The following is a 25,160-nucleotide window of genomic DNA, read 5'->3' on the forward strand; positions in this document are numbered from 1 at the left end:
CCCGCCCTCCGCTCGATGCTATTGGTCGCCCGCCCTGTCGCTCAGCCGTCCCGCCACGCTGGTTGGTCGGGAGGCGGGGCCGCGCGCGGTGGAAGCACAACAATAACACAGCCCGGGGAAGCCGGAAGCGGGAGGACGGGCGGCGAGCCAACGGCCGCGCACTTCCGGTGCTCCCACAATGCAGCGTGCCGCACGGGCGCAACTCCCGTTGAGGAGCCGGAGGTCACGAGGGAACATCACAGCCAATCAGACACCTCGTTCCCCGCCGTGGCAACAGAGGGAGGGCCCTTCGCCAAAAAAGCAGCGAATAAGATGGCGTTTCTCGGACCGCGTGACGCAGTCGGCGAGTGCGATTGGCTGTTCGGGTGTGTTGTTTTTCTGGCTGGCGGAAAGGGCGCGAAATGCGACAGGGCAGCGGTGGGCGGGTGAGGAGCAGGGGGGAGCGGTGCGGCCTCCGGGCGGCTTCCTCCTCCCGGCCTCCTCCCGGCCTCCTCCCGAGCCGCAGCCCTGGGAACGGCCGCGGGGCTCCCCCCTGCGCCCTTCAGGCCGTGCGGCGGGGCCCGGAGCCGTCCCGTGGCGCTTTCGGGTCCTCCTTGGGTGCGGGAGGCTCGGGAAGCCTCGCCCCGGAGCCAGGGGCTGAGGTTCGGGCCCGGGGCTGAATCTTCAGGGCTGAATTTTTGGGGTAGCCCCGCGTAGAGCCGGGGGTTGGGCTCGGTGATCCCTGCGGGTCCCTCCCAGCTCGGGGTATTCCGCGATTCCGTGGCCCTCGTGGCGTGTGGGGGGAAAACGTTATCACAGAGCGGGACGGTCCAGGAACGCAACCGATTATTCGTGTTTTTCTCACTGTTTGCAGGTATTTCGGGCCGCGAAGCATGGACCTGGCCGTGGTTGCCGTTGGAGAGGTGCAGAACGTGCTCTTGGCTATGCAGAAGAACTTGGAGTGCCCTATTTGGTACGGCCGGGGAAGCGCACAACGTTGGGGTTTGGTCTTTATTTCTTCCTCTTCTGGTGAAGCGTTTTGTGAGTGGCGTGGTCATAAGAAAATATAAGGAGTAATGTTTTAAAATGAGTTAACTTTGATGTTATCTAAGAGCAAATGCAAGACAGGAAGTGCATTTTGCTTGTACGTTCTGGCAAGCATTGTTTTTGTGTTGCCACCTCCGTGAGTCGGTGCTCTATCCAATTGAAGTTAAAAAAAAAAAAAAACTTATCCACATAACTTATCTGATTAGAGCATTGTTTGTAAAGCCATGTGGATCTTTGTCACTGAAAGGTAAGTGTGGTTTGTACTTCTGCAATGTAAGCAAATGCAAAAATAGCATAACTTCTGTCTAATGCCTAGATATTTACAATGTCTGATCAGTTGTTAAAGGACTTATTGCTGGTGAACTGTGTTGCAGATTTTTTTTTGTCTATTGTGGCAAATATTTTTAAATCCTTAAGTCTTCCTTATGTGTATTTAACATGTTACATTACTGCCTTTGGTGAACCAAAATAATTTTCGTGTCGATGACATCATTTACTGCAAAAGCACAGAGTAGAAAATATAGAATGTCTATAGAGCTACACAGGAGGGGGAGAAAAAAGACTTGAATCCTAATTCTTCTGAAAAGGCAGCATGCTTCTTGCTGAGGTGTGACTGCTGGATGGGTGGCTTGGTTATTCATGGACTTAATGTCACAAGAGCAAGAATGGAAACTTTCCTATATCTACTGTTTTTAAGACATAAAGGTATATATTTTTTTGTTTTCTATTACATGGGCTTCTGTACCTTTCCTTGACAAAGGCCTTTGCCCTTTGCATGGGAGGTCAGAATTGAAAGAGAAGCTGTTAGTGTTCCAACACCAAGTTTAAATTCAGGAAAGTGACTGTATTTTTGAAGCTCGTTTTGTTGCTGCTGTTTTTAAACAAGAACACAGAAGTTATGTTTTCCTTTTCTATTTTTTTCTGCAGCTTGGATGTAGTGAAAGAGCCAGTTTCAACAAAATGTGATCACATATTCTGCAGGTAGGTTTGCAAACTTATAATTGCAATGCTTAGTCACTCTGTTCTTATTCACAGAAGTATTATACTACTTTACTACTAAAGATGCATACTGTGTTTTGATAACTTAATGTGGGGCTATTTTAAGGGGAAAACATACAGTCTGAATAACCAATAACTGCAGTTGCACAAATTTACCACATTGGATTGATGAATTCATAGTAATGTGAATAAGAATCCAGGTATTCAGCTTGATAATGAAGGATTTCTACTAAGTGCTGCATTGTGATTATTCTTTTTTTCTAGGTTTTGTATGTACAAACTCCTCAGTAGAAAGAAAAAAGGTGTGGTACAGTGTCCTCTGTGTAAGACTGAAGTTACTAAGAGGTAATGCATCTTTGCAAGTGGGCTTGGGGATGAGAGGTTTGAACTCTGAGGAGAAGATGAATCATTGTTTCATAAATGTCTTGGCAGAAAAGTGAAAGAAAAATGATTGGGGGAACTGTCAGTTTCCAAAGGAGTAATGCTTTACCTTAGTACAGAGTGACCTGTGATCACAGGTCACAGACGCTGTTCTTGGCAAATGTTTGTGCTATCAATTATAGACTGTATTATTGTTCAGTCATTTCAGCTAGTTTCTCTGTGCTAAACCTACATGAGGAAAAGTATTACGACATTTTCCCTTTGTGATGATGTTTTAATTACGATAGTAGGCTGTTTTGGGATACTCCTGTGTTGATACTCCTTGGTCGCGGTTTCCTATTGTCTCATGTTCCGCTTTGCAGCTTTACTCCTCCTATTTTTATTCAGTCTATATTCTAAGAGAACTGTTAATAGCTTATCCATATGTTTGCCTTAAAAACATCTCATGTGGTGGTGTTATTTCAGAGGTCTTACAGAAAATTCCAGATTTAAGCAGCTGATCGAAGGACTGCTGGAAGCTATCCACGCATTTGAGCTTGACACTGGAGTAAAATGTAAGTGTTATGAATTTGACGTTTTTGTCATAGTTATTTACTGGGTGTTTCATTTACTGTGTGGTACTCAATATGGGAAGAATTTTTGAAAGTGTTTTCTTGGATATAGAAGCACAAGTTCCCTTGAAAGTTCCCCTAAGTTTCGTACAATAATATCTTAAACTTCTTGAGGGTTTTTGCTGTATGTTCCATGATTCCAAGCTGTGCTCTAACTTTCAGCTCCCAAAGTATGGCTGAATGAGTATCAAATAATCTTGAACTTACAACTTTGTGGCGAAGGCTTGTTCTTGATTTGTCATTACACCCAATTTTGCAGCTTTAACTTCTCTGAAAATCTTGGGCCATGAATTAATAAGTACCCTAACAGTATATGTTAACTTGTTCCATTCAGCTCTACCCTTTTGGACTCCAAATTGATCCTTTCTAGCACTCAGTGCCTTGTAAAAGGTATTGGCAAGTCAGAGAAGTTTGTTTCTATTTTGAATAACGTGTGTTGGTTGTTCTGTTGAGATTTATCTATTTTTTTCTTAGTAAGGAGTACATTGTGCTATTAAAAAACAGACTTTCTTCTCAAGTTCTCAACTTGTTCAGTCATTCTAAAATCGCTACTGCTGGACCCCTTTCTTGCTAGATTATCCATAAAAGTAAAATTTTGGAGGAAAATTAGTTACCAAGATCAAGATTTAACTTAACATTTCAGTACTTATTTCAGGTAATAGGGTCAGTACTAGGCTATTTTATGAGTAGATACCTGCTGTCATGCTCAATGTAAGAAAATATTTTTGTAATTTATTTCTGTTGACACTTTCTAGTTTTAAACAGCCATCACCTTCCGAAATCATCCACAGAAGCCACTACTGCAAAGCTTCCATGTAATGAAAGTTCTGTCATCCATAGTAAGGGCTTCAGAAACAGGAAAAGAAGTGCTAAAGAAAATGAACAAGAAAACTGCACCTTGGTAATGTTTTTTTTTTTTGGCGCAATGTATTTTTTGGATTGGTTAGCATTTTATTTGGAATATGTGTATACGCATGTACGTAGGTGAATGGAATATGAGATTTCATTTTGCTTTCAGATTCCTGTCTGAATATTATTTCAGACAAGAATATCTGAATATTTCTGTCGTGTTAAAAAGTTGCTTGCATAAATTTACTTGAACTTAAAAAAGAAGAGAAGTCATGAAAAGATAATACTGCCTTAATATATTCTGTTACTGATACTAGGGTTGAAAGCTTTTCCCTTACAGCTTGTTTAGTGAGGCTGTCAAATAACTATTTGTAGAGACTTTTTTATGGGTAAGACCATGAATTAACCTGACTTAGGGTGACTGCTACGTGTATGAGTCTGTTCACAGTGCGTTATTAGTCGTTCTTAGCTACTTGTACTGAATAGAATATTAAGTATGATAAAACTCTTATTGATTTAAGCTGTTATATGTATGGCAATTATTTTTTAGTGCATTCTATTCCTGATACCAGAATGGATAATAAATTACAAATAATGGTAATAAATTACATATATTAGCATTTTGCATAGGGGCTGTCAATTTAAATACTTTCCCTTAGTTCATTCATATCACCCCCCGTGTAGTTTCAGTAATTACTTTGTGGTTGCTTTGTTTCGTTTGTTCGTTGTTAAATAACCTACTGTTATTAATAACTATTCCTTTCTATTCTCCCATCAGCAGGGAGCTAATGTGGATGCACAGCGTACAGACACCAGTGTGAAAAGGTGTTCCCTAAGAAACCGAAAACAGAAGTGTGACTTTGAAAAAGGAGTATTTATAGAGCTTGGTAAGAGCTGTTGTAGATCTATATTGGCTAAGTTCAAATATGATGCTTGCAAAGTAATGACAGGTGGAAAAGTTCAATGTCTTTAAAAGCACTGGTTTATTCTCAACGCCTGAAGTGAGAACAGAGTGAAATATAAAACAGGCTGACAAATCTAAAAAGTTATTTGTAACTAAACGATAACTGCTATTTTGTAAGGATTACTATTGCTTCTACCAATATTGAGCAAAGGATCTGAGACAGAAATTCAAACATAATGCTCTGACTTCCAGTTCTAAATGCAGGCAACTGTTTCCTGTATAAATTTGGAAATTAGAAATGATCTCTTACTAACTCTCTTACCAGTCACTGTTTTTAAAAACCTCATCCCCTGGAACAGGAAGCAGACCTTTATGCTGGAGCTATGTAGATACTTGTACACTGAAATTGTGATAATTATGTCAGTTGAACTTGATCTGATCTGATGAAAGTTGAAAGCATCTGCCTCTGGAATGAGCTAAGTGCACATGCCTCTGTGATAATAAACACTGAGGCTGACAAGTCGCCTTTCTCTGAATCCTTTCACGCAGAATAACAGCTGATTTGTTTTTAGGCACTGATTCATCTGAAGAGCTTTGCAAACAGGCAGGCAGTACTGGGTAAGTAAAGGTTATTAAGGAATTCGTATTTTCTGAAGATAACAGTTCAGTATTCCCATTACTCTGGTTTAGTTACTTAGCATAGGACCGATAGGAGTCCTCAAGCTCTCAAGTGGTTTTCAGCTTTGAGGCATCAGGGTGAAATGGCTAGCTGATTCCCGTTAGTTTGTCATATGGTATGCTGTCAAGCTGTTTCCTAAATATTTTGTCTTTTACATAGACATTAATGCTTCTGAAGAAAAGCTTGTAGTATGCCTTAGAAAATAAAATCAAGTTCAGGACTGGGGGGGAGGCTGTTGTAGTATTTGAAATGCTGAAGGGATCTAGTTGTGGGAAGTGTCAGTCATGCATAGTTGTCTTTACTCAGCAGGCTAATTTCTGTAAAAGGTATTTCTAACAGCAATAAGGGGAAAATTAAATTAAGTCTCCTATTATGTCAGATCGTGGTTAGCTCTGTAATGAAAGTAGATTTTTTTTTTTCCTTTGCAACAGGGTAGGAAACAAAGAAGTGGTTCAGATTTCATCTCAAGAAAAGCTAGAAGTACCTAAGAGCCCTGAGAAGGGGAATGAATATTCTTGCGATACACGACCTACGGAGCCGAGAGCTAAAGAAATAATTCTACCAAATGTCATAGGTGCGTTCATTAATTTAATGACAAAAATGGTTGAGAGGAAAGCTTGGAAGAAAGACCACGAGTTAACATTTTGATTTCATGCTATTAAGTGTATATTCTTGTAGTCTTGTGTTCTGTACTTTTGTTGATGCCTACAGCTAGTGACAGTATAATAGACTGCCTGTAGACTAGGCACTTAATGTGCACATTCTGTGCACAGAAACGGAAGAGAAAATTAACTTGATGAAAGTGCAAAGCTCCTTTGGTCTACATAAGCCATTATATTGTCCCTCGTAACACAAGTTGAGAGCACTGTCTGGTAAACCAAATAGAAGCCATTAAGCTTGTCATTGTTCCTGTGCGTTTAAAATAGGACTTAATAATTCATAATGCTTATAAATCTCCAGGTGAAAGTGATTTCTCAAAGGAAGCCTTGAGCAAGAAAAGCACGCAAAACGTCACTGAACATGCCAATCCTGACCAAGTGAACGAGATGGAATGCCAGAGTTCTCCTTTAAACATTCTTGCCACAGACCTGCTCACAGAGAGGTGTGACAGAATAGATAATGCCAGTCCCTTAAAGAACGGGGACACATCTTTTTCTAAGAATGCAGAAGAAATGGATGCGGAGCAAACTCAGTGCGGTAATAAAAGCCAAGAGTTTGACTTAGAAGACAGCTCAGAGAACAGACCGGATAAAAGCAAGGAAATAGATGCTGTTGTGCAAAGTGTGGAAGATGTGGAAATGTGTGAATCTGAGAATGATTCTAAAAAAGAATCTCCCCTGGAGAAGCTCCTTCAGCCAGAGACACCACACTGTCCTACGCTGCATCAGGTCTCTAGGAAGAGATTGAAACGAAGCATTCAGAAAGTCAATGAATGGTTTTCAAAAAGCAATGAGATTCTATCTTCCAATTCATCCCATGATGATCCTGCTGAGGCAAGTGATGTTTCAGGTGAAGGAGATGCTTTATCAGATAAAGATTCATGTATTTCAGAGAAGACTAGCCCTGTGGTAGGCTTCATGGAAACTACAGTGTCTGAAGGAAACAGGAGATGGTCCAAAGAAAAAACAGACAGCATCAAAGACAAAATATTTGGTAAAACATATGAGAGAGAGAGGAAGTCAAATCCCCCTATTATCATGAAAGAGATCTTACCTACTACAAAAAAGGAAGATGTGCCTGCTGTTCAGGAGTGCTTGAATAATTCCAGAAAAGACAGCCTAAAACGAAAAAGGAAGGCTGCCCGTCACCTACAGCCTGAGGACTTCATCAAGAAAAAAGATGTAGAGGAGGCAGGTGGATGCCCTCAAAATGTTAACTTGTGCCTTGGAGATGCTGAAAAGAAAAAATGCGATGAAAGTTCTGCTGTTAAGGAGAATCCCCCGCCTGAGAAAAGAAAGAGTAGTACGCTAGCAGAATTTGAGGGAGGATCCATGTCGAAAAATGCTACTGAAAAGGTGACGTGCGAGCACTCCAATGGAGAGCTAGAACTGAATAACTCTGATCAGAAGAGCACTAAAAATACAAGTTCTGCAGCAAAAAGATGCAGGCGTTCAACTAGAACTATGTGCGCTTTACAGTTAGTGGTGGATAAAAACTCTGGTTCCCCTGATCCAGCTGAGACACTGATTGAGAGCTACCCAAGCAGTGAAGAACCGAGGAATGTTGATTCTGAGCAACGGCAAGTCAGGCGCAGCAGGAGGCTCCAGTTACTTTCTGAAGAAATGACAAAGGAGACGGCAAAAAGGGTAGTAATGAAGGAAGCAAGCAAATGTGACAGTGACCGGGAAGGGTCTGTCTTTGGAGTTGAAAAGACTGCGTTAGTTCGTGATTCTGAATGCAAAGACCTGTGTGAGCAGCAGGGTATATTGAGTTGCAAGCCACTCACCAATCTGGAGAGTGCTGATATGGAAGCAAATGCAGTACAGATTAGTCCAGAAAATTCATCCGAGACTACAGAAACTGGAAAAAGTCTATTCAATCCTGCACCTTCACACCAGCATTCAAATTTGAATTCCTCTTCACCCAAAGCAGGTTCGCAAGAAGGTGAGATGCTAGGTAACCATTTCCGCCTACAGTCTCCTTCAAAGACTGTTGTGCAAACTGCTTCCCACCTGCCTGAAGGGAAGAGGGCTGAACCGTGTACTACTTTACCCCAGGACAAAGAGCGCTGTACGCAAAATGTTCCAGAGGGCCTCGGAACTGAAAAGTCACCGATGGCTAAAAATGTTTCAGAACCGACCAAGGAATCTGAAGACAGTGAGCTAGACACACAGTATCTGCGAAATATATTTAGGAATTCAAAGCGTCTATCATTTAGCCTTTATCCTACTCCCAGGAAAGCATGTGAAGTAGATGGTGTTGCATCTGAGAAGCTAAAAATTTCATGTGCTGCTCAGGTAGAAAAAAGGCATGGTAAATATTTAAATACAGAAAACTTGCACGAAGAGAAAACTGCCGAGAACTTGAGTGATGTTTGTGAGAGAGAGAAGATGAAGAGCTATGAATCTGCTTGTGCTAGTCCGGTGTCGTGCACTGTCAGCAATGCTGAATGTGCACGCTCTGGGGACTGTCAAGATGTTTCACAGGTTGCTAATCGAGGGAATTTGATGACACCGGTAAGAATGGGTGCTGCTAGGAGTGAAGGCAAAAACAGACCACAAAAGGGAGAGCGGCGAAGTGAAAAGACAGCGTCAACTGATGTAGGGGTAGAAAGCGCATTGAGACGGAATCCAATCAAAAGCAGTAGAAGTCAAAGTGATCAGAGTAATACAGAAGAGCACATTTTCCAGAGGACAGATCTTAACACAGTCAGTGAAACGTGCTTCAGTTCAGAAAGCGATCAAGCAGAAAAAGCTGAATTTGTTGACAGCGAAGGACCAGTGCTATGTTTTCAGCCTGGATCAATGGCTTGTCCTACGGCTTGTCAGCAAAGGTCTGCAGAATTCAACTGCAAAGACACTGAAAAAAGAAGTAGCAAAAGAAGACAGGTAAAGGGTGATAAAGAGCAATCAACCCAAACTGCCAGCATAGGGGTGCCAGAGTGTTTAGTTGCAGAGACTCTAGAAGAACCTTTCAAAGGCAGCGGTGATTGTACAGATACGTCTGAAACCCCCGATGGCTTAATGTGCTCCGATGATGATAGTGAAGAGAACGTCAGCTTTTGTGAAGCTCGTAGGAAAGACAGTTCTGCCGTGTTTGTAAAAAGTGACTTGGTGAAAGAACGAAACAGCGGAGGTGGTAGTTCCAAGCTACGATCTACAAGGATTCGGAGGTCTCGGAGAAGGGCACAGAAACTGCAGTCTTCATCTGAAGAATCTAGTGAGGATGACGACTTGCCATGTTTTCAGGCATTAATGTTTGGCAAGTCAGTAAGCACACCTTTGCAGACCAATAAGCAGACGACGTCTGCGGTGGGGTCTTCAGGAAATCCCAGTGCGTTGCCTCGGGGTGGAAGTCATGAGGACAACAACGTGCAGAAAACACCTGACGCTGCCCTAAGCAATGGCTGTGCTTCACCAAGCCAGGAGTCAGAATGCTCTGTGAACTTGTTTTCTTCCCAGTCCAATGTGTCTGAAGAGTCAGCTGATGGAGCACAGGAGCTGAAGAAACCTTTATTACAAGTTCATGCGTCCAAACAACCAAGCAATGTGAGCGAGAGCAAAGAAAGCCTTCAAAGTTGCACTGGAGGGCTGAAGAGAAGAAAAACAAACTCCAAAGATGAATGCCAAGAAGACCCAAACCAGGGGACAAACCTAGGTACAAACCAAGATTTTTATTTTCTCAGCTGTTTGTAATGTCATTGCCTGTAAGTTCTTGAAGGTTGCACGGGAACTTTGCCCTGTGTTTATGTGGTGCTGGCTCTTGGAAAGGAATGTATCAGCTCAAAGCAATCAAACAAACAAAAAAACTTAGTGGTTTGTATCCTGGAAATTAAGAAATTAAGCTTCTTAGTGTTCTTTGTTCAGAGCAAAAATGGATTGACTTGACTGGGCACCAGCGGCCAGCCTGAGTCTGTCTGATGGGAATTAATTTTTGAGTGGAATACTAGATTTGTTATAATGTTATATTTGGATCTATCAGTAAAGCTTCATAGAGCCTTCCTAAGCTGTTTCTGCAGATGAAATGTTTGTTGAAATTGGCCATAGAATTCTGTAGTACTTATTTTGACCTTTTTATGGCTTTCCTAAATATTTAGGACTCTTTCATCACTGTTAAAACGCTTCCCTTGTGTTCTGTTTACTGTGCTGTACATGTGGCATGATGTTCTTTGAAAGGTTCACTTGAAGTAGCCCTGGGCTTCTAACTTTAAGTCTTTCCAAACCTTGTCATTTTATCATTATAGTTAAAATTTGGCTAAAAGAGACTATGTGATAAAAATTGTGAACAGCTGGGTTTGTTATTGTTGTTTTTTTTTCTATAACTAACTAGGATTATCTTCCATCTCCTTCAAGGTGAAGCATCTGGATATGACAGTGAAACAAGTCATGTAGGGGATTCATGTGGACCATTCTCTCAGGGTGAAATCCTTTCTACACAGGTGAGTGAGTTTACACACTGAATTCGAAATGTAGTTTATGCACATTTCCAGGATCACTGCCTAGCATGCATTCTAGGATATAAGCAAGTCTGTGAAGTCTGTGCAATGGGAAACGGCTTTCAGCATAACAGATTACGTTCAAGGGCCTAATTAATCAAAAACTGTCGAATGGCTTCTACGCCATTATGTGTCTGACTTTGTCTTCCGTGGTAATGGTACATTTTAATGGCTGTAGCCTGTTACATGGTGTTGATTATGGTGCTTAGCTGTGGAAGTTGCTAGTTAATAAATCTCCATTCTTGACCAATGCTGGAAGCCTCAGCTTCCTATATTTAAAGGCTTCATTGCTGTGGAATTTATAATGATTGGTGATAATAAGGGCTACGAAAAATCCAGTCCTTATATTTAGAGGAATGAAGCCTTACCTTTAAAGAGTAAAGATTAAAAAAAAAATCAGTGTTAGAATATTATAAATGTAAATAAGAGTAAGAGCAGTGTTCAGTGAAAGATCGGTCTAGCACAGCATCTTTTCTCCGATATTAATTTTTTGATTACTGTTTAATTGAATTTATGAATTTACGTATTAGGTTATTGGTGTGAGGTTTTTGTTTTTGTCTCTGATAACTTCAAGGGAAGTCTCATGCCAAATCTCCCTCTTGAGCATTAAGATTACTGTGGGTTTTAATGTATTTCAAAGAAGGGTGAGCTGCAGCTTTGTGCTTTATGGGTGGTTGTTCCATATACTTTATCAGTAAAAAACATGGTCAACTTGTAGGATATTATTAACAAAGCCACAACGGGGGCAGAAAGGATTTGTCTGGCTTGAATGGAATAATGGAAGTATGGTAGCTTTTGTTTGGGGATTTTCAGTGGGTTTTGTTTGGTGGGTGTACGTTTTTATTTGATGCTTTTGTTTTGTTTGTTGTGTGGTGGGAGGGGGGTTGTTTTGTTTGTTTTCGTTGATTCAGTAACAAGGAATCTCCACATGGTGTCAGTGCTAGAGCTACAAATGGTAGTGTTCAGGACTGTGGAAAGCCCTTTATCCTGTATGGTGAAGCTTTTAGGTTTTTAAAAGAATCCTTTGAAGCTCTTGTTATGAGGAGGTACATGATGTGTTTAGTAGTGGGTACTGTAGTATTAAGAGACAAAGTAGGAAAGAGTAGGATGAAATATTTTATTCCTTTTGTAAGCAGTCTTTGAGGCTTTCATAAAGAAGAAAGGTGCAGAGGCTCAATAACTCATGTTCATTAATAATTTTTAAATTAAGTGGCTAATATAAGCTAATGCAACTGGAGCAAAATAACTTTTAAAGACATTCCTGCAAAAGGTGTTTTTTCCCTGCCTAATTAAACTATGGTGAGCCTTTAAACCTGAAATAATTTGAATAGTGAAAAGACTATGACTTTTTCTTTCCTTTGACATAGCACGTGTTTGTTATTACAGTAAAATCATCATAGTTGCCTCTTCAACACATAATAAAAAGTAAATCATAATTGCTTTGCTAATTTTCAAGTCTTTGTTAAATTGATAGTATTGTTTGAAACTGAGTTTGCTAATGTTGGTACAATCATGCATCGCTTGCAGCAGAAGAATGCTATGCAGAACAACCTGAAAAAGCTACAACAAGAAATGGCTGCGCTTGAAGCAGTGCTACAGCAACATGGAAGTCAGGACTCCGAGCTCTTACCCTCATTTGCAGTGGAACAAATGAGGCAAAGAGGTAAATAGCAAACAAAACCTTTCCTAGCTATCTTGTGAACAGTTGTGTGGCTATTATTAGCTCTTTTTCTCCTCTACCACAAATTACAGTGTTAAATTCTGCTCGTGTATCAATTTAAAATTTGTTTAAATTCAGCTGTTCGGTGAGACAAACCTGTTTTATTTATAACTTAGGTACTATGCAGTCTAAAAACACTCCCGTTCCAGATCTGTGTTGGATGACACAGTGGTATAAGTAGGCCTTGTGGCTTGGCAGTACTAATCCCTGTTCCTGTTTTGTCACTTCTCCTGTTTTCTTTCACTGGGATGGGTAAGGGGCTGGGAGGGTGGCTGAATACCCAAAGGACTCGGCCTCTATTGCTGTGGTAGAAACTTCCCTCTAACATATCAAAGAACAAGACAGAAAGGAGTTTAGGTAGGTATTGGCAGTTAAAAGTAATAGAATATGGGTCAGGTTGCTGTTTGGGGCCAGGGTTGGGGGGGGAATACCTGTAGTGGTGTGTAGATCGTAAATCCCCTCAACAGTACATGAACACAAATGTCCTTGCCAGTAAATAAATGCTGAAGAATTCTTTAATAATCACATGCTGCTGTCTGTGTGAGAGGGCTTTATATCAAGTTTTTCTTTGTTAGGGAGAGGGAGATATTGAGATTAGTATTTTGACAAGCTGTCTGCAACAGAACATAGAGCAGTCTTTGACCAAAGCCTAGAGTAAGTCCAGATGTTCGCTGTTGAACTTCTCACAGTGCTAGAAAGGCACCCAGTGCTGATTTAAAGACTTCCAAAGATGTAATTCTTGTTGAACTTTTAGATAAATGGCACCAGTGTTTTATTATACCACTTGCTGCTAAATATATATGTATATATTTCTAGTTCTATGGCCTTACTTCAGTAAGTTACCTTTCGTTTTCTGAAGGCAACTAGGATAATTTAGCATTCTGGAATTCAAAGCCATTTAGTGTCTTATTATGCCTTTACTGTGTATGGTTTTTACAGTACAGCAATCTTACCTTTTCGGATCTCTTCAGCCGTTAAAATATTAACGGTATATTTAACACTAAAAGACTGGTTAGTCTCTAATCTGTGCTTAGTTAAGGAGACTTCTTAAATTGTATGGCATCGAGTTTAATGCAGTTTGAGAATACTCTGTCACTTCATAAAACAGGTTTTGAGATGTGACATTTCTAAAGGCAGTAAGTCAAACTATTACAGATACCTATAAATAGAACGTTTGAGGATTAAGTCAGCAAATTAACGATTAGTTTCCTTCAGGCTGGAAAATTAATTGAATTAATTCGGTGCATGTTTACGTTCTTATTCTAGAATATGGATTTCTGTCTCGTAAAAGCTTAAACTGATTAGCGTTATTGATGGCTTGTTAAAAAAAACTGCAGGCATCTTCCAGCTGCCAAATAAATGCCTTTCTACTGCTTGTGAACACAGATGCAGTAACGCGTTGAGGGGATTTGTAAATAAACTGCACTAAGTAGTGTAACTTTCTTTGACCTATTTAATATTTCTACTTTTTTTCCACCTAATACGTCAGCTGACATCTCGGCTTTGTGGATGGCAGTATCTGAAATCAAATGTAGTTATTAGCTGTGCTTCTCAGGGCGTAGCATTTTGTGTAGATCTCTGTTTGGGGACACTCGCCACTCTGAAACGTATCTGGATGGAGCTTTTGGAGAATGCTTGACTTCTCATCTGAAGAAACAATTAAGAACAGTTGCTTTTACTTTGCTTAAGAATTGCTCTCTTTTTTAAAGGAGCGGAGTCAACCTCGGAAGGAAATTTTGCAAATCACAAATGCAGCACTTCAACGGGATTTTCAGCCGATGATGTCCATGTTACACCAAGTGATTCTTCTAACAGTGAAGTAAAAGAGTTAGGAATTGAAAGGTAAACTTTTTTTTTGCTTTTATTTATAGCCTTGTATTATAAAAAGATGAAAAGAATCTTGAAGTAAATTCCTCTCAGCTTTTGAGCGATTGCAGTAGCATAGTTGTTGCTGCATGCTTGTGATACTGGGAGTGAAAAAAGATGACAATTCTTCCTCTCAAGGTCTCCTGAACAGCCGTATGCCTCTCTGAAATCCGTTCGGTCAAAGAGACTGGATTTGGAGGAAGACCTTCAGCGTGATAGTGTCATGGAGAACAAAGCTCCTCAAGAGACAAAGCCTGTGCAGGAAGCAGTGCAAGAATATAGTCAGAGTGAAGAAGGTAACGTTGAAGAGGGATACAACATGGTTTTATTTCTACTTTTTCCAGATGTTGTTCATGTTTTTTCACACGTGCTCAAAAGTTGCTATTTGCTGGCAAGTAAATTGATAATTTTAACTCTTGTATTCCTGATCGATTTTTAAAAGATGTTACTTCTTCTTTGGCTGGTCTTGTTTGGCAGTCCAACTGTCTAAATGTATGGCTGCCCATCAGGATGGAGTTGAGCAACATTTTTGAAGTGATGGGAGTCGTTATCTGTCTCACATGCAGATCAGTGCTTCTTGCAGGACATGTTGCTAAGAATTTAACAGGTATTCTGGTGTCTCAGCTATCTGTCAGGAAAAAGTAATGATAGGCAGAGGTGAAATTGTAAGCAAACAAGCACAAGAAATGATAGCAGAACGTAAACTTAAAAGGTGATGCAATAGCTTTCCACCATGACTAAAAAGAAGCATGAAATTATTTCAAGAATTAATAAGAATTAACTTATTTTGCTTTAGAAAATGCAGATGAGAAGTCTGGGACTAAATTAAACAAGGCATCTGTCTTAAATGATCTCTGTGGAAATGTGACCAGGAGTCCAAATGCCTCTTCTTCCTTTGTAAAGCCTCCTCACCTTCAAACTGCAGAAGCAACAAATAGTTCTGCTCTAGCTCAGAATGATGATAAAAGCCGTTCCCAAGGATGTAAACTGAAGAGAAGTGTGTGTTTTCCTACATCTGTCCTGCACAATGCAGCTGGGAAAGAAAATGCTACAAGTCCAGTTGTGACTAACAGGAAGAAAATGTCAATTGTGGCATCAGGTCTGAATCAAACTGAACATGTAAGTATCTTTCAGAATGTTTAGAGATCTGTTTTTAAATCGTGCCACTTGACCACTATAGTCCTCAACACAGAGATCTAACTACATCGGAAACTAATCTTGGAGGTAATCTTAGCATAATCTACAGATCATACTATAGCAGCTCAAGGCAGACTTCACTCCTAAAAATATGAAGAATGTGGCCTGTGAACAGAACTATAAAGCTTACCGAAGTCTGAACTTTTAAAATTACTTCCTACTGTCTAGGGGGAAGATCACATTATTCCAGAGTGAGAGGACTTTATTTTTAGAAAACCTTGGCAAACAAATGCTGCAGTGCCTGCTCTTCTAAAATTTTCTAAAGCGAGATATGTGCAGAGATCATAAAAAATGCATATGGCAGCTTCTGAACTCCCATGTTGTTCCAGTGCTTTCATGTTTATTGTTCAGTTCATACCAGTGGTGCAGAGCACTGCTGCTTAAATTTATGGCAAACGATTTGGTCAGCTTTTGGAATTACCTCTCTTATTGGTAAAAGAGGCACATGTTTTTTTTCCAACGTTTATCTGATTTAAGAATGTGATCACAAGGGATTGGAAATCTGCCTTCTTAGAATTCGCTTACAGTATTTGGTAGTCTGATAGTCGCTGTTGTGGAGAACATTGGGGAGAAATGCCTTCCTACATCTTTCACATTTCTCACTAGTCTTTTAGTGAGAGCTAAAATCACTATTAATAACTACTAAAAATTCAGCTACACTGATTTTTTTTTTTGTTCGATGCTTTAGTGGTTGGCTGTTTGGAAACATTCTAACTTTAAAAAAAGCTGCTTTTGCTAGGTTTCAGTTGCACTAATGGCATGTGTGACAGCTTTAACTAAGGAGGAAGTAATTTGAATGCTTTTTTTGTTTGTTAGAATGTGTTTAAACTTGTTAAGTTTTGTTATGAAAGCTGCTGACAAGTTTATCATACATAATAAACTCCGAAACTCGCATTGGGTTGTTCTCAGCTGTTACTTCATTATCCAAATTCTGCTCCATAGTGAGGATTTCTATAATTAATCAATTCTGAATTGCTAATAATCCTGGCAGAGGTATTGTATATCATTAGTCTTTGTTGCTTAGCATTTTTTGAATCTTGTGGCCTTCTGAATAAAGCAGCATAAGAAAGGAATTCTTTAATTATAGTCGAGTAAAACATTAGTGCTAGTTACTGATCCTTAATAGATCCTTCTTTTGTGACCGTCAGTAACTCGCTCGAAACTGTTTCTACAATGCATTTCCAGGAGGAAATATTTTTTTTGGTTCATAAACTACTGACTGGGAGCTCTTTAGCCTGTTGGATGGTGCCAAAATTAGTGACTTTTATTGTGTCTTTAATGGAAGCGTACACTCTGAGTGCCAACACGAATAAAACCACTAATTTAAAGTAACTACTGTATGTTTTGCTCCTATAAACTTGTTTTCATAATGTTTTGCTCGCTGTTAACTTTTTTTAACTGCTTTTCAGATGGTGGTCCAGAAGTTTGCCAGAAAATCTCAAAGCACTTTCTCTAATCACATTACTGATGGAACAACACACGTCATAATGAAAACAGGTTTGTTGGGAGCCATGTGAACAAACCCTGTATTTACACAACAAGTAAAATAGTTGACTCTAGACTAACAACTAACCAACAAGCAGATGGTTCAGCAATAAATTTAAATAATTTAGAGGAAAAGGTATTCATAATTTTTGGTATTTAAGTTTGGGAATACAAATCTCTCTAATTTGATTTCACAGAATCAGCGTGGGAGGGCTTTGTTTCCTTGTATGTTTTAATTAAAAAAAATTGTTAAAAAGCAAAATATTTTCAGACAAATCTGGTTGTGTGGGCATGCTATATACTGTCATAGAAGCACTTCTGGATGGCTCATGTTTGGATAGAATCCACGGCATGAGCCTTCGTTGCTTTTGAAAACCTACATAGAAAGGGAGCCAGAAAATCCTGCTAGTCCAAATCTATGGACTCGCTTTTTTTTTTTCTTTTGAGCAGTATATCACTAGGAGGACGGCCATGTGGTTTTGGAGACAGAGATTTTTCTGCCTTCATTCAAAGAGGATGAACTGTCGTCTGAAAGTTGTGCCTGTCCTTGTAGAGCAGAAGAGAAGCTTAGATGGCTAGGCACCTAAAAGTTTATGCTAACATTACTATAGTGATACGTATTCATGCCTTTCCTTGCCTGTTATCTTTAATAACGAAATTAAAAAAAAAAAGCGTCCAGAAGTTCTGCATGTGATTAATTTCTGCTCATTTCCTTCAGTTGAGCAGATTTGAGAGGGAAATTTTAGGACACGGGAATTTCTGAAGCTTTCTGATCTTGATATATCGCTGCCTCACTTAGCAAAATCTTTTAGTTTTCAGTACAAATTATCTGAGCTGTTTTTCATTAATAACAAAAGTAAAAGTTCTCTATTATTGTTTGTCCTGCAGATAAGGAGCTGGTGTGTGAGCGGACGTTGAAGTACTTTCTGGGTATTGCAGGAAGAAAATGGGTAGTTAGTTATCAGTGTAAGTGAACTTTTTTTTTTTTTGAGAAAAGTAGTCTCTGCACTTCTACAACAAATGTACTCTACTCTTGTTCCAGATAAAAATACATATGTACATACATACATATATATATATATATGTATCTTTTCCCATCTTGAATATGTTAGCATCTGGTGTTTTGCAGTTTCTTCTAAATAGTTTTAAAAAAATAAAGTAACATCAAGCTGCTTTATCTTCTGAATACTTTTTCTGCTTTCAAAGAACTGCATTGGATTGCTCCCTTCCCTGTCACGTGCCTTTCCCCTCTTACTTCAAGTCTTTGAGCTGCATGGTGTCAGTTAGTGCAAAATTAGTATTTTAAAAAAACTGACAAAATTCATTAAGTACTTTCAAGCAACAGAGTATTTAATTTCCCTTAGTACAAATACCTTCATTTTAATACAGTCGTGAAATCAAACTATTGGCAGTGGAAGAACAGCTTTGCTGTATAAAATGACTTGTCCTGTCCTATCTTTTTATTTAGGGGTAATTCAGTCTTTTAAAGAAGGAATGATACTGGATGAGGTAGGTTTTTTTATGTTTAGACTAAAATATCAAATGTGTAAACAATGCAGTTACATTGAACCTACTAGTAGTAGCAGATATTGTCTTAAGCATGAAATAAGTGCAAATCCAGCTGTGAAAAATGGGACCCTAGTTTTACCAAAAGCCACGATTAGACTATAGGGATTGAGTGTTACTGAATTCATAATGGATCCCTACTATTTTTGGAACAGCTTATAGACGTATTTTTTTTATAAGTGTTCCTGTTGATGTTGATGGATTACAGCATAGAGGAAGAGATCTATAGTCTGCATAAGGTAATAGTGTTGGAACACAGCGATACTGATGCCTTGTTTTTGTTGTTGTTAAACTTTGCAGTAGACAACTACTGAAAGCGTATTGTTCCAGTACCTTTCCTAGAAGAAATAGTTTTTGATATGACCTTAATTTCAGTGGATTTTTTTGTATTTCTGGATAGTATTAGGATTTTTTTCTCAACTACAGATTTCTGGGGAGTGTTGTATTAGTGAGAGTAGCGGAGAACAAAGTGTTTATTTTATGCAGCACTATATTGGTTGTAAATCTATCTGCAAAATGAATGCCTTGAAATAAAACAAAAAAGATGTTGAATATACTGATAGCTAACTTCTATCAAATGAGACTTTACAGATAAATTAATTTTATTGTTGGAGTACTCCTATACTGTTTGCTACACTTCAATATCGTTTGACTATAATGTGTTTCTTTAAAAATTGTAGGATACTGCAGGGATTTCATTTCTGCTCTCTTATCATTCTTTCTTGAAAAACCTGTAGAATTAAATGTGGGCAGAAAATTAAGTTTCCAGTTCTGAAATCTGTTATCTTCCTGTCCTGATCTGGAACTCTGACCAGGAAAGTGTTCTCAATCTCTAACTTCAGGCTTCTTGTTTATTTTCCAGGAGAACTTTGAAGTTAGAGGAGATGTAATCAATGGGAGAAACCACCAAGGTCCTAAGAGAGCGAGACAGTCTCTGACTGAAAAGGTACAAGCATATCGGGGAGGAAAATCCTGTCCTGCCATGACTGTTTCAGATATGTGGTGAGAGCAGCTGGCTATTTGTTACTACTTCTGTTTTCTCTGCTGCTCTGTACATACAGAATTGTGAAAATTGAGCATATTTTCAGTGCTGCTGACAGAGCTCACCTTTCATGTATAAAAATGCTTAAGTGACTCTCAGTGCTTAGAGTGGATGTTACCTCTTTATAACATCGGTACAGAGCAGTACAAGGTTGGTTGTTTTTTTTATTTGTAACCTGCAAACCAAAAGAGTTTCAGTTATGCTTTGTGAAACAGCATTCGCTTAATAACCAGTCCTAGAATTGCAGTGAGACCAGTGTGCTAAATGTTATCCTATAAAGATACCGTATGTGTACTCTGTTAACATGTTCCTTGCTTTTCAGATCTTTAAAGACTTTGAGATCTGCTGCTATGGTCCTTTCACTGATATGACTACAGGTATGTCATTTTGGTGGACCTGAACAAACTCCCAGCATTAAAAATATGTATGCGCGCACACACACGTGTATATCTGAAGAGGGGTTGTATGCATTCACCAGAATTTTACGTTTGAGCTCTTTTTGGTTGCTTTTGTACCTCTTTTACTTTGAAACTTTCAAAATATTTACGTGAGGTATTGTGTAGGTGGAGGATTTAATCCAATTTTATCTCCAGGTAGAACAGAAAGTGTTCTCTCCTATTTGGATGTCCTCAGGAAAATGCTCTGGCAGTTTTAGTGTATTTCAAAACAGATGTTTTATCTAACTTATCTCTGCTTCTCTAGAAATGAAGGAAAAGCATTAGTATCATGCTGTCAGGTAATTGTTTTAAATGCTACTGAAAGCTTACATTTGGAGTGCTTTTTTCCCTGATAAACAGTTTCTAAGGTATTTGTTTTTCTAGTGGTTGACAGATCATCAGTGTAATCTTCTCCCTCTATTAGCAGATGTTAAAAGTGAAACACACAACAAAACTAGCAGTTCATATAGGAAGGAATAGCTGGGGAGGATAGCTTCTTTTTGTTTAAAACTGAATGAAGTGTAGCAGATGTCTTAAATTTAAACTAGAATTTTTCTACTTAAAATATTTATACCTTTTGTATTTTTGTGGTTTGGTCCTTTTTTTACAGCAGGTACTTTCAATTTGTCCAATATAACTTTGGGTGAATTATCCTTACACCTCTTGACATTTACGATAATTACTACAGAGGATGCAGTGCTTTCACCTGCTGCAGTGATGATCAATTATGGCTCTTATACTTGCGAGACTTATTTACTTTCTTCACTATGAGTTCAACAAATTGCTGGAAATTAAATACTTTAGCTACTTCTGTTAATGAGAGATAATCACAGTTCTAACTTCTGATTTCAATTTGAATTTCGTGCCTTACATCCTTATGGTAAAAGGAAATAAATTGTTGGTGGTTTTCTCTTTAACTTTTGGGCATGTGTTGTTTTGGATTTTTGTTGTTGTTCTTAGTGTGAGGGAAGAACTTGGCAAAAGCGTCTGGGACTTGGAATTCCATCCTTTGGCTGCTGTACTTGATGATCCCTTTCATGATATTGTTACCCTTGCTGAAGAAGTTAAAAGGAGATGATGTCTTCAGCAGCCTAGAAAGTGAAAGAACTTACTCTGTACTAAAGCCAACATCCTTTTTGCAGTGACAGTTTGCTTTGGAACAAAATACAGGGAGTAGTGTCAGTTTCAAAGCGATATAAAGCACAGTAGCAATAGACCTACAGAATCGCAGAATCATTTAGGTTGGAAGAGACCTCCAAGATCTCCTAGTCCAATCTCTGACCTAACACTAACAAGTCCACCACTAAACCATATCACTGAGCTCTACATCTAAACATCTGTTTTATCTATCTGATTATCTGATTTACCTTTTTATCTGACTTCTTCAGGGCATCTTGAATGGATGGTGGAGCTTTGTGGTGCCTCTGTAGTGAAGCAACTTCATCTGTTCACCCACAAAACGGTAAGTGTTAATGAGTGTTGCACTTAGCTATAGGCCATTCACTGCATTATATAATATGCACGTTGAAAGATTACCCGGCCTTCCTGGACTCCTCAAAGACTGGTGCATACAGGAATGTTAGAGAGAACTGTCTGCGCAGCAATGATATGAAACTGCATGGCTGCCATGCTCTGGACTAGGAGTCAAGCTTACACTGAGCTGAAAACTGATCCGAGAAAACTGATCCGAGTACTCTATGCCAGCCAGCTAGATAATCTTTACTGAAATCAGCACTGAGCCCCACCTTACAGTGCAAAAAGCCTTTAGTGCCTTAACTTAATCACAGCATTCCTGGAAAGAAATAACAGAAAAAAATTAGCAACCAATGTGTTTCTTCTTCCACCACCACTTAACATCCTCTGTGAAATCCTCTTTGAAGAAGAGTGAGCCCAGTTATCACCCTCTGCAGATAGGTGTGAGAGTCGTTTAATGACAGATAACATTTTTATTTTCTTATCTTGGAATCCTAGAATTCCACTGCTGTTGTGGTTGTGCAGCCAGATGCTTGGATGGAAGGCACAAGCTATAAAGGTAAAACTGCTTAGTGTCATGGATTGCCTTATGGTACACGTTGAGTGTCTCTATGAGTGGTTTTAATAGTTAAATATCAGAGATCTGTAGAGGTAGAGGAATGGGAATAAAATACTACTTTTGAAGGGGGAGGTATGTCTTGAAGTCTGAAAGGACAGACTATATTATTTCAAGAATCAGAAATGGAGTTTCAGAAGGTGGTCTGTCAGACAGTGTAACTTGTAAACATGATACTGGTGGTGTTTGTTTGCTGTTGGCTCAGTTGTCCTGCATATCATCAGCTTTACAGAAACCTTCTGTACTGCAGGAAGTTTGCTAAAGGGGAAGAAGCATCTCTGACTAGTAAAAATCTAGCAGAAAGCCTCAGATGGGGCAAGATTCTCTTGGTCTGGAAAGAATATTCAGCTACCATGCATTAATTGATATCAATCTCTCTATATATTTATAAATATTTTTTTGTGGTGTCAAAAGCCTCCAGAGAAGCCACGAGACCTGGAAAGTACAAGTGTTCCAGACTTAACTTGCTTTTAAATGAGATATTGGGATGAATTGAAGCGAGTTAGGCTATGGTGGAGTTCAACAAAACAGTGGACCAGGAAGTGGACAACATGTCAGTGAGTTATTAAGTTAAAAGATAACAGGGACTGCGCTCTGATTTTAGTGTTTATTCTGCGGTGTTCCAAACTTCCTGCTGGACCATTTGTCAAGCAGCTGTTCCTTATGGAGCAGCAGTATTACCTGCATTTTTAAAAGGAATAGTAGTGTCACACCGCTGTTTCTAGAAACTTGCTTTTTATCAAAGCCTTTAAGATGTCAAAGGTAAAACAAGTAGTTTAACCAGAAAGATATCAGGAAGCTCGCTGTTAACCTGCTTTGTCTCACTGATAATGGTTTTATCAAGTTTGTCTTTGTCTTGCAGCAATCCAGCAAAAGAACAATGTTGCCGTGGTGACTCGAGAGTGGGTGCTAGACAGCGTTGCTTGCTACGAGTGCCAGGAGCTTGATGCTTACCTCGTGTCCTAAAGGTGTCTGCACTTCTCTTCCCGTTGCTTTAATTCTCATCAGTGCTGATACTTTAGTAATTGTTTTAAGGGCTATGGCTTTGTAAGTAACTTACGCAGAGAATTTGTGCAAATAGTGGTTTGTTTTTTTTAGGGTAAAATAACTATATTTTTATTAACGGTCAAATACTGTATAAAGATGGAGTTGCCTGCGGTTCTGTAAAGATTAAAATTTCTAATTTTAAAATAGTCCCTTAAAACTCATGTAAAACAAATTGAAGTTAAAACCTAACTAGAATTTAGAACATGGCTTCCTTAGAGAAAGGGTGATGCATTATTTACCATCCCAGTCAGTGCCTGCCTGTTTGTGTAAGGTCTTTTTCAAGGAATACTTGTTTACAACAGTAATACTGTGCTCAGGGCTTGAATTAAAATGTACTTGCACTCCTGAGTAACTTCCATATTTGTATTTTGCATAAATACATACCCCAAATAAGGATGTATATATATCAATACAAAGAAATACTATTTTGTGATTACTAATGTATCAACATGGCTACTCTTAGGCTGTGGACTACATCTGTTTTGAAAACTCTTCGAACATCAGTCCTGTTGTTAGGACACCTGTATGTAACACATCCAACTATCTGACTATACAAGTGTCCTACACAACTTGTACGTGGTTTTCCTGGTTAGTACAAGCACGTTCCCTGAAAAGCCAGCACTTGATTTCCAACGTAAACCAATCCCTAAAACAGCAAGCCTATGTTTTTGTTTTTATTTCTGAAAAGTGTATGTGACACCTATGAAGAAATAATAAATAGATGCACTTTAGTATCCCAGTGACCTACAAGAAGCCCTGTAAGAATCTGCTTCAAATAGTCCCTGCCTGCAGAATGAGACTGCAAAGAAAACACGTTGCTTTTTATGGAAGAAAATATATTGCTTCTTTCTGTTGCCAAGCAATGCAACTTCATAAATAATTTTGTACTTTCAGAGCAGAGTGAACCTGTTTTCATAAAGTTGTTTAAAAAAAAAAAGTAATAAATTGTAGCAATGTTCAGAGAATTGTTTGGATGATGCTAGATTGTCTTGGAAACGTATAAAATATATTTATAAATACTGTGATGCTTAAAGTAAACTAACTGATTCTGGCAAGTATTTCATGTAATTGTTCCGTTCTTATGTGAATCAGTCATTTAGCCTCTGCATCGAGGCACACATGAAAATATGCCTGAAGTCTAGCCTTCTGCAGTGGGGGAGTGTGTGGAGATGTACTGGAGGAGGTCATAAATGTAAATGAGAATTTCAGAGCTGGAGACACAATTGTAATTTCCATCAACGTGAGAAGCAAATGCGTTATCAAGTGTAGTGCAGTTGCCAAGTGGAGGCAAATATAGTCCGACTAGGCGCTGCTATTGGTAGGGTAAGTGCTGGAAGCGTTTGCTCAGCTGCCATCCATTACTGTTTCCTTCTATATGTCACAGTATTTCGTAACTGCCAAGGCTGTTCAACACTGCCTCACCTTCAGACTGACACTCCTCTTATCTCTAGAGCCCACATTGGCTTTTTTTAATCTACCTCTCAAAAGATTATAGCTCTGGGGGACTAAATGCTGCCTCTTAGATGGGAGGAAAAGGCCAAGCAGGACCGGCTTGCTCCTGCTGTTATAAAATGGTCCCTCAGGTCTCGACACGAGGCTTGTCCTTTCTAGCAGGTGAGGTACTAGCCCCAGATAGATAATTCCCAGTGGGAATGATGCCTGTGATGGTGGCCTTCCTCCTTGCAGGTGACTAGATCTCCAGAAATAACACTTACTTTATTAGAAACGGCATCTGTGAACTTTTGTAGTAATCTGCATCTCAAGAATTCGAATCAAAGAAACAGTCTGAAGTGGACAGCCTGGTGAGGGGAGCATCCAGAGGTGAGGAAGCACCTGCATCCAGAGACAACAGCTGGGGGCAGCTGATGTGTGGCCCCTGTCACGGCATCCACCTTGACTTCTCTGGTCTCACATCCAGCTTCAGAGCTAAAGCCCTGGCACTCAGTTCCCCGGCTACCACCTGGGCTGGAAATGTCCTTCTGTACATCAGGACCAAGCTGCATTTCCTCCCTGTTTGCTCACGGGGAAGAGCAGCCTGCTTTATCGCTCTTCTCCGGGTAGGAAACCTCGGGCGAGTGTATTTTACAGACAGGGCTTGGCCCTGCTG

At 39.4% G+C, this 25,160-nt stretch overlaps 1 protein-coding gene across 4 annotated transcripts; it reads left to right on the plus strand.

The window, feature by feature from the left end:
• The first annotated feature begins 126 nt into the window (after nt 1–126).
• BRCA1 (BRCA1 DNA repair associated) lies at nt 127–24,111 on the plus strand. 4 transcript variants are annotated; one of them, XM_013200905.3, is made up of 23 exons: nt 127–365; nt 854–952; nt 1,954–2,007; nt 2,290–2,370; nt 2,872–2,960; nt 3,773–3,918; nt 4,645–4,753; nt 5,343–5,388; nt 5,881–6,023; nt 6,410–9,766; nt 10,462–10,547; nt 12,132–12,267; nt 14,034–14,166; nt 14,329–14,486; nt 14,987–15,309; nt 16,797–16,884; nt 17,761–17,838; nt 18,341–18,381; nt 19,301–19,384; nt 19,803–19,857; nt 21,306–21,379; nt 21,889–21,949; nt 22,869–24,111. In XM_013200905.3, exons 1-23 carry the CDS (start codon nt 313–315, stop codon nt 22,970–22,972), a joined length of 5,598 nt encoding a protein of 1,865 aa, XP_013056359.3. In that variant the 5' UTR covers nt 127–312; the 3' UTR covers nt 22,973–24,111. The 4 variants fall into 4 exon arrangements, with proteins under 4 accessions (XP_013056359.3, XP_013056360.3, XP_047907739.2 ...); XM_013200906.3 differs by having other exon boundaries at nt 4,648–4,753; XM_048051782.2 differs by lacking the exon at nt 127–365 and adding an exon at nt 379–425.
• Nucleotides 24,112–25,160: the final 1,049 nt, after the last annotated feature.

This window comes from Anser cygnoides, chromosome 22 (genome assembly GCF_040182565.1).
Source record: "Anser cygnoides isolate HZ-2024a breed goose chromosome 22, Taihu_goose_T2T_genome, whole genome shotgun sequence".
Lineage (NCBI taxonomy): Eukaryota > Metazoa > Chordata > Aves > Anseriformes > Anatidae > Anser > Anser cygnoides.